The sequence below is a fragment of the Alosa pseudoharengus genome, unplaced genomic scaffold (assembly GCF_046254945.1).
Source record: "Alosa pseudoharengus isolate Yale_2024_CS ecotype anadromous, Long Island Sound unplaced genomic scaffold, YU_APseudo_1.1 YU_APseudo_1.1_scf_15, whole genome shotgun sequence".
Taxonomy (NCBI): domain Eukaryota; kingdom Metazoa; phylum Chordata; class Actinopteri; order Clupeiformes; family Clupeidae; genus Alosa; species Alosa pseudoharengus.
In genome coordinates, this window is record NW_027468620.1 from 39,287,189 (window position 1) to 39,297,718 (window position 10,530).

General features: G+C 44.9%; 1 protein-coding gene across 1 annotated transcript in view; it reads right to left on the minus strand.

The window, feature by feature from the left end:
• LOC143124689 (vinculin-like) overlaps positions 1-8,698 on the minus strand; it is a 114,483-nt gene extending 105,785 nt beyond the window's left edge. Inside the window, exon 1 of the mRNA XM_076286399.1 lies at positions 8,342-8,698. Coding sequence (XP_076142514.1) covers positions 8,342-8,512 — 171 coding nt within the window. The 5' untranslated portion in view covers positions 8,513-8,698. The remainder of the gene's footprint in view (positions 1-8,341) is intronic.
• Positions 8,699-10,530: the final 1,832 nt, after the last annotated feature.

Here is a 10,530-nt window from a genome sequence, read left to right on the forward strand (position 1 = left end):
CACACACACACACACACACACACACACACACCTCTCCACACACATAAACACACACACACACACACCACACACACAAACACAAAAATAAACATACATACATATACACAGACACGCATGTATACACACATATACACACACACACTCTCCCACACACTTCTGTAGAGTAACTCAAGCTGACACCCTCCCTGTAGACTTGGCTGTTAAAGCAGACAACCAGGCAGACCGATACACTGGTCACCACCCACAAACACACACACACACACACACAAATATACATACTCACACACCCACACACACACACTAGGACTGGGATAAATGATTATTTTTTAAACGATTAATCTAGCGATTATTTTTTCGATGCATCGATTAATCTAACGATTCATTTTTCCAGTCCGATTTGATTTCGATTCGATTAATGATTATCTCCCCAATAATTGAATAATAGCAACTTGAAAATTGAATTCATTATATATGTTTATTGCTCTTAAGATTCCAAAATAAAAAAAACTATAAAAGTGCAAAGTAATGCATTCTTAGTCAGAGGTAGCATTCAATAAAGTTCAGTAGTGTATAGGTCTAATTGAGTGCCTGTCACTTTAAGACGTTCGTGAGGGAATCCTTGCAATTAACATCAACACAGTTAAAAGGCTGCTGATGTGTGGATGCAATTCATAACGTAGTTAGTTCAAATAACGGTTCGTAATTCTCCTTGGGACAAGCACTTTTGAGTCTTGGAAAACACTTTTCCATTTACATCGGGATTTTGCAAACATTCAGAGTCAATAAAATGAGCCCTGCATGAGTAACGAATACAAGCAGCTGTAAGTAAGCATGCTAAAACAGTATTCTAACGTTAGCTTTGAGATACTGCTTGATTGCATAACTTAACTTAGTTTAGTCTCCTCAATGTTGTGATGAGACCTTAGCAGAGTAAACTTGCAGCAGTTTTGAACAAATTTGCGCAGCATGGTCACGATGCTAAGCGGATTTAATAGCAATTTAGCCCGCCGTGTTCTATGCAATGATTCTATGTGGCAACAACAATCCTTCAACAATCGTGAATATTTAGTTAAATGCACATGCAGAGGAGGGGCAGCGGGCTCGTGACGAGCAGGTTACGAGAGGGAGCAGCCGGGGCTCACACACACACACACACACACACACACACACACTCACACACACACTCACACACACACACACACACACACACACGCCGGGGCAAGGAAAGGCTGCGTGCGTGAAAAGCGCAGCTCAATGATTTCGTGGCGCCCAGCCACAGATTAGTCAACGCATGGGAAACACTGAAGGTGTAAAATTAAAAATATTTAGCGGCACACGTTATGCTTGATGAATCGACGCGCATATTTTGCGTCAACGTCATCGATTACGTCGACACGTTATCCCAGCCCTAACACACACATATATACATAATCACACACACACACAAATATACACTCACACACCCACAGACACACACAAATATACATACTCACAGACACACACACATATATACATACTCACACACACACAGAAATATACATACTCACACACACACACACAGACACACACAAATATACAAACTCACACACAAATAAACATACAGTACTCTCTCACACACACACACAGACCACCCTTACACAGACACAGCCAGTAGAGTCAGCATTCAGATGGGCTAACTTTAGCTATGCTGCAGTTTACTGCTTGAGCTCACTACTGACAGGTACAATTAATATCCGCAAGCAGTGTGTGTGTATGTGTGTGTGTTGAGAAAGAAAGTGTGTGTTCAGGGAATACATTTTGCAAGAGCCTTGGTAGAAATTCTTTGTAAAGCCACATTGGAGTGTGTGTGTGTGTGTGTGTGTGTGGGCCTCTTTACTGACAGGTAAAGCTCAACTTTGTTCACAGGCAGCAGTCAGCACTTAGAGGCTCTCCACACTAAACTTACACTCTCTCTCACACACACACACAGACACACACACACACAAATATACACACAAACACACACACACCGCCGTTCAGTACAGTAAACTCACATACACACTGTCACACACACACACCGCCGTTCAGTACAGTAAACTCACACACACACTGTCACACACAGACACACACACACACACACAGTATGCTCGGTTGCAACTGAAGAAGCTAACATTTGACACTTAACTCCCCCAGAGTGACCTCATTATTTCCCACAACCCACACCTATTTATGCCCCCTATTCTAACGCACACACACACACACATACAGTCACACACACACAGTCACACACACACACACATAGTCACGCACACACATACAGACACAGACACACACACACACATAGTCACACACATACAGTCACACACACACATAGAGTCACACACACACACACACACACACACATAGTCACGCACACACATACAGACACACACACACACATACACACACACAGTCACACACACACACATACAGTCACACACACACACAGTCACACACACACACCCCTCCCCATATGAGAAATGATGATTCCCAGAAAATCACTTCAGAGAAGATGGGGGAGAAGAGAGAGAGGAGGAGGAGAAAAGAGGATAAAGGGAGAGGAGGAGGAGAAGAGAGAGAAAGAGAGGAGGAGGAGAGAGAGAAAGAGAGGAGGAGGAGGAGAAGAGAGGATAAGGGGAGAGGAGGAAGAGGAGAGAAAGAGAGGAGGAGAAGAGAGAGAGGAGGAGGAGAAGAGAGGATAAGGGGAGAGGAGGAAGAGAAGAGAGAGAAAGAGAGGAGGAGGAGAAGAGAGGATAAGGGGAGAGGAGGAGGAGAAGAGAGGATAAGGGGAGAGGAGGAGGAGAAGAGAGGATAAGGGGAGAGGAGGAAGAGGAGAGAAAGAGAGGAGGAGGAGAAGAGAGAGAGGAGGAGAAGAGAGAGAGGAGAAGAAGAGAGGAGGAGAAGAGAGGGAAAGAGAGGAGGAGAAGAGAGGATAAGGGGAGAGGAGGAGAAGTGAGGAGGAGGGGAAGTCCTGCCCAAACACTTCTGGCCACCTCCTTGCCCTGACCCTCCTCCGTACTGACTGGTGGTTCATTATCACACACACACACACACACACACACACACATATACACACACACACTCCGACTGGTGGCTCATTATCACACACATACACACACACACATACACACACACACTCCGACTGGTGGTTCACTATCACACACACACACATACACACACACACGCACACACACTCCGACTGGTGGTTCACTATCACACACACACACATACACACGCACACACACTCCGACTGGTGGTTCACTATCACACACATACACATACACACACGCACACACACTCCGACTGGTGGTTCACTATCACACACACACACACATACACACACACTCCGACTGGTCGTTCACTATCACACACACACACACACACACACGCACACACACTCCGACTGGTGGCTCACTATCACACACACGCACACACACTCCGACTGGTGGTTCACTATCACACACACACACACACATACAGTATGCCAGTTTAAATCATACAGTATGAATCCTCTGACACAATAAGCAAAGTGCAAAGACAATAAACAAGGTGGTTCAGTGAGTAGGCCTATTGTGTAGACTAATTATAGGCTACTGTTGAAGTAGGTCTAATCTTTTTTTTTTTTTTTAGCTAGGGTTAGTTAAGTGGTCCTGAAACTGAAAAAGTTTGAGAAACACTGTGGTAGGCCAAACTGTTAATGTTTTACTCCGCCTCGCTAGATGGCGATATGCGCCCAAACACAACACATTCCCCAAACAGACTCTCCATTATAGCCATAGCTAACTTGCTAGCGAACTTTCCATATTAGCTTACTTGCTAGCAAACTTTGCATCATCAGTCTAACTATAGTTGACATTACATGCTGAACATTTTCGTATGGACATTCTGGGGGATGTTAATTTGTATGAGAGAAGCTTCAACTTCTGGGTATGTAGCATTGTGGCATAAACCTTAGGTAGTTAGCTTGCTAACTCTGGCAGAAATCTCCGGTGTTCTTGTTCCATGTAGTTTCGTGTTGCAGCCACAGGGTTGCAGCAACAGCACGTAGACTAGCCTACAGGAAAGCTGCTGCGTATGAACTCATTCGGAATATTTTGAAAACGTAACAGCTAGATATTCTGTCTTCTCATTTTGTAGACGAACATGAAGGGAGATTTTATCTTAGTTTTTATTTCATGCAAAACATTTTAGTCTACCACCTATTTAACTGTTCAGTCATTCCAACAATATTAGACCTCATCTACCAAGCAAATAAGTTAACCATTTAAACTATCCACCTATTTAACTGTTCAGTCATTCCAACTATATTAAACCTCATCTATCTAGCAAATAGTTTAACCTTTTAAACTATCCACCTATTTAACTGTTCAGTCATTCCAACTATATTAAACCTCATCTACCTAGTTCAGTCATTCCAACTATATTAAACCTCATCTACCTAGCAAATAATTTAACCTTTTAAACTATCCACCTATTTAACTGTTCAGTCATTCCAACTATATTAAACCTCATCTACCTAGTTCAGTCATTCCAACAATATTAAAGATCATCTACCTAGTTCAGTCATTCCAACTACATTAAACCTCATCTACCTAGTAAATAATTTAACCTTTTAAACTATCCACCTATTTAACAGTTCAGTCATTCCAACTATATTAAACCTCATCTACCTAGTTCAGCCATTCCAACTATAAACCTCATTTACCTAGCAAATAATTTAACCATTTAAACTATCCACCTATTTAACTGTTCAGTCATTCCAACTCTATTAAACCTCATCTACCTAGTAAATAATTTAACCATTTAAACTATCCACCTCTTTAACTGTTCAGTCATTCCAACTATATTAAACATCATCTACCTAGCAACCAATATAGCAACCACCTCAAGTACCCTAGCAACAGCCTAGCAACCATGTCATATACCCCAGCAACAGCCTAGCAACCACTTCCACAGTTACAACCTAGCAACCAACATAGCAATCAACTTCAGCATAACATCCACTTAATTTGGAATAACAACCAACATATGTACCCTAGCAACAATATTGCAACTATATCTGCATTATTTGTTTTTTTCTCTGTATGATATTTTACATCATATTTTTTGCATTTTCATGCACTGTATTTCCTTCAGGAAATGCTTTTCTAGTTATGCAAACTTTTCTTTCTTCTTTTGATACACAATTGTCTATCAACTTGCATCACAAATGTAAATCCTGTGTATCATGTTAATCCAAGAGCTGAGTGATAGCAATTATTTTCACTAGGCCTACACAATGGGCTTGTTAACTATGTTAAGGGACCTGTCACAAAAAGGATGCTTTGCCATCGTGTGTGTGAGTGCACGAGAGAGGGAGAGGAAGAGGTGCATGCGTGATGGCAAGTGTTACGGTTGAACAGTTTAACAAAACAGTTTAAAAATAGTTCTTAGGCTATTTAAGCATGCAATTTGTGTCCATTTGTAGGCTACACTTTGGTGAGCCTAAAAGGCACGTTAATAGCCAGCTCAGGCTGCGATTTAGGCTAGCCTACTTCAGGTCGAATTAAATTATGGCTGGCCCTGGGTGCCTGTAGCCTAGTCTTTTCTGACAGTCCGTTTCAAAAAGGAGCAACTAGACTTTTTGACGTTCGCTATCGCATAATTTAGGACTTGTCTACTATGTAGGCCTAAGGGATAATGTCCGCCGAGGTGTCCCGTTATTCACAATTAATGGACGATGCGGAGGCAAAGAACTCCCGACGCGCAGCACCCGAGTTTGTAGGCTAACTAGTAGCCTAGGCTAAACAGCATATCACTAACATGCATCAATCTGGAATTCGCTAAATGAAGGAAGTGGGTGCTTTACTTATTGATCCGGATCAAAGAGACAATAGCTTACAACGTGGTGTTTTTGTAACTTCAGTGTAGATGATTGTGATTCATTGCAACTTCAGCAATGTAAGGTAGCCTACCTTCCTTACCTTCGAAAAATAGTACCGGTTCAGGCACCGTTTCGGCACCGGCACCGTTTTAAAAGTATCGATTTAGCACCGGTATCGGATAAAACCCAAACGATACCCAACCCTAACTGTCACTGTCACTATGGTACCAGATCTACGCTGTCACTATGGTACCAGATCTACACTGTCACTGTCACTATGGTACCAGATCTACACTGTCACTATGGTACCAGATCTACACTGTCACTGTCACTATGGTACCAGATCTACGCTGTCACTGTCACTATGGTACCAGGTCTACGCTGTCACTATGGTACCAGATCTACACTGTCACTATGGTACCAGGTCTACACTGTCACTATGGTACCAGGTCTACACTGTCACTATGGTACCAGATCTACACTGTCACTGTCACTATGGTACCAGGTCTACGCTGTCACTATGGTACCAGATCTACACTGTCACTATGGTACCAGATCTACACTGTCACTGTCACTATGGTACCAGATCTACACTGTCACTATGGTACCAGATCTACACTGTCACTGTCACTATGGTACCAGATCTACACTGTCACTGTCACTATGGTACCAGATCTACACTGTCACTATGGTACCAGGTCTACACTGTCACTATGGTACCAGATCTACACTGTCACTATGGTACCAGATCTACACTGTCACTGTCACTATGGTACCAGGTCTAAACTGTCACTATGGTACCAGATCTACACTGTCACTATGGTACCATGTCTATTGGGGCAGCAGTGGCCTACTGGTTAGGGGCTTGTACCTCGAAGGGTTGCCGGTTCCCCGACTAGTAGGTAAAATGTGGGCGGGGGAAGTGGTTCGGCTGAACTGCCCTTGAGCAAGACACCTAACCCCTCACTGCTCCCCAAGCACCGCAGGTCTACGCTGTCTGTGGCACTACGGTAAGACAGGCCGGTTTAAGCTCTACTATGGTAAGACAGGCCGGTTTAAGCTCTACTATGGTAAGACAGGCCGGTTTAAGCTCTACTATGTTAAGACAGGCCGGTTTAAGTGTTACTATGGTAAGACAGGCCGGTTTAAGGTATCTGTGTGGAATCTGGTCCAGCACATTAATAGCTCATGCGCCTCATGCGTCACTTCAGGACACAGAAATCATAGCTCCTGTCCACCATGTGGTCTGAATGTGTGTGTGGACAGTAGGAATATATGTGTGTGTGTGTGTGTGTGTGTGTGTGTGCATGCTAGAGAGACACACAGAAAGGGAGAGGGAGAGAGAGAAGTGGTCAGTAGGCTTTAAATATCCATTACACACACACACACACACACACACACACACACACAGCGGAGAAGCCCTTTGCTGTTCTTACTCATGCCAGCAAAGACAAGTTGGAGAGGGGCCACTTTGCCCACAAACACACACACACACACACACACACACACACACACACACTCACACACACACACACACACAAACACATTTCCCACCTCACTAATAGACCAGGGGATCCCAATACGTGCACTTAACCTCACACACACATACACACTCACATACACACACACACACTCACACACAGACACACACACACACACACACACGTTTCCCACCTCACTAATAGAGCAGGGGATCCCAATAGGTGCACTTAACCTCACACTCACACACACACACACTCACACACACACACACTAATAGAGCAGGAGATCCCAATAGGTGCACTTAACCTCACACACACACACACACACACACACACACTAATAGAGCAGGAGATCCCAATAGGTGCACTTAACCTCACACACACACACACACACACACACACTCTGTGTGGTCTCTACACACGCTTCCACACACTTCAACATACTGTATACTGATGGGAATAAGAATAATCCCCCCCCCACACACACACACACATTCACACACACATTCACAAGAGCTTGCTTAATGCCTCAATGTGTATTAAGAACACATAGAATTAAAACAACAGATCACGCTTGTATGAACATATTTAATTTCAAAGAGATAAGTTCAGATACCAGTCGCGTGAAAACAAATTAATTATTAGACTGTCAGGTGATTCCAAAGTAGAGTGTTACCGACGCCCGGAGTCATACAGAAACAATCATCCAATGCCATGACACGAGCGCACCAAAACTTGAGCTCGAGTTCCATGAGCGGCACACTACAAATGACAGCTCGCATAGCAACCAAAAAACTACATCAACAAAGTTTTGCGGCAAGAGACGCACGAGACAGACTGGTTTGTGAACTAAACAAAAGTCGTGATACAACAACCGCGCGCATGGGAGAAAATCGGTATGAAGATCTTGCCCACGCGCTCCTGTCCTTCTCGAAGTCGCCAGTGCTCGCGGCTGAGAGCGAGAGATAACGGCACTCACCCGTACAAGGTTGCTGACGGCGGCTTGCACAGCAGCCACCGGTCCGGTGAGGTCCGGTATCGCTTTGCCATCAACTTCGCCCTCTTCGTGCATGATGACCAAGTTGGAGATCTGCTGAGCCACGGGCTCAAGAATACTCTCTATCGTCTTCGTGTGGAACACCGGCATCATGAAAACTCAACAAATCCTCAGGCCAAATAAGAAAAAATGCACGCGCCCGACACTCCCGACACTGGCTCTGTCTGTTAATTTCCTTAAATGACGTTTAGTCTCAAGGGCAACGCTATCCAACTGTCTTCTGTCGCGGGTACTCCACTCAAACGGAGAAACCTTCAAGTCTCACTCCCCATCGGACGACTAGGCTACTAGGAGACGGCGTTGCTGCGAACTGGCCGCTGAGTGATCAACCGAATCCGCGACAAAAACAGACTCGCCGCCCCCTGGCCAATGAGGGAACCGAATCCGACGTCTGATCGCGCTGCGGATTGGCGCGCGGCGACGCTCTTTTGCGTTCCGTCAGGCACCCCACCTTTCAGCCCGAACGCGCTCAAGACACTAGCGCTTCCCAAATGACGTCATGCATTCCCCTGACCAAAAAAGGAACGTGTTGGACGGGAGTTACGACGGACAGGATCCATAGATCATGAGAGACTGAGTTATTGCGGCAAGAGTGAGGCACAGGGTGAGCGTGTCACTGATACCTCTAGCGCCCCCCTCAGTGACCGTTATAGCCACGCAGTCCAGTTTAGCCCGCACCTGTGATCCCGCCTCCCCGCAAGCCCTCAGCAGGCTCATCGTGGCACATGAACGCCACTAATGGACCGCTAATTAAGCAGACGGGGACGCGCACGGGATGAGGATACACGCTGATGACATCCGAGCCCGTGAATATTAAAAGGTAGGTCAAGAGTTCACCTGTCGGCTGGTCCCGAACCCCGTTGCTAAAATAGGGTGAACGAGAAGCGCTCCAGTGACAGCGCGGGACAGCGCTGATGTCAGATTGCACAGTGATTACCACAAATGTGGCTGTGGTGTAACATAGGCTACCTCTAACGAGCTATGCCACAGCTTACTTTTAAGATGAATAGAATAGTCTTTAAACTGATCCACTATTGTCACATTTAGCCTCAGTGTATTCCCTGCCTGCCGTTTTGTATGTAGACCTAGGAGTGTGGTGACTTTATGTGAAGTCGTTCTGTATGTGCATGTGTTTAACATGTGTATGTGTGAGAGTGTGTGTGTGTGTGTGTGTGTGTGTGTGTGTGTGTGTGCAGGATTGTTATGTGTGTGTGTGTGTGTGTGTTTGTGTGTGTGTGTGCACTGGTAGACTCAGGGATGAAACGTGATCCTCAGGGTGTATTTTTATAAACCTCCAGGTCACAGTGCGCTCTCCACTCAATGCTATATGCAGCACAGGAGCAGCAGCTCACTCACACACACACACACACACACTCTCACACACACACTCACACACACACACACAAACACACACACACTCACACACACACACACACACTCACACACACACATGCGCACACACACACACACATACACACACACACTCTCACACACACATGTGTGTATATGACATATAGTGCAGTGTAAACAGTATAGACAGGTAGTACCGTATAGACAGGTAGTGCAGTATAGGCAGGTAGTGCAGTATAGACAGGTAGTGCAGTATAAGAAGGTAGTGCAGTGTAAACAGTATAGACAGGAAGTGCAGTATAGGCAGGTAGTGCAGTGTAAACAGTATAGGCAGGTAGTGCAGTGTAAACAGTATAGACAGGTAGTGCAGTATCAGGTAGTGCAGTATAGACAGGTAGTGCAGTGTAAACAGTATAGGCAGGTAGTGTAGTATAGACAGGTAGTGCTGTATAGGCAGGTAGTGCAGTGTAAACAGTATAGACAGGTAGTGCAGTATCAGGTAGTGCAGTATAGACAGGTAGTGCAGTATCAGGTAGTGCAGTATAGACAGGTAGTGCAGTGTAAGCAGGTAGTGCAGTATAAACAGTATAGACAGGTAGTGCAGTATAGACAGGTAGTGCAGTATAGACAGGTAGTGCAGTTTAAATAGTATGGACAGGTGGTGCAGTATAGGCAGGTAGTGCAGTTTAAACAGTATAGACAGGTGGTGCAGTATAGACAGGTAGTGCAGTATAGACAGGTAGTGCAGTACAGACAGGTAG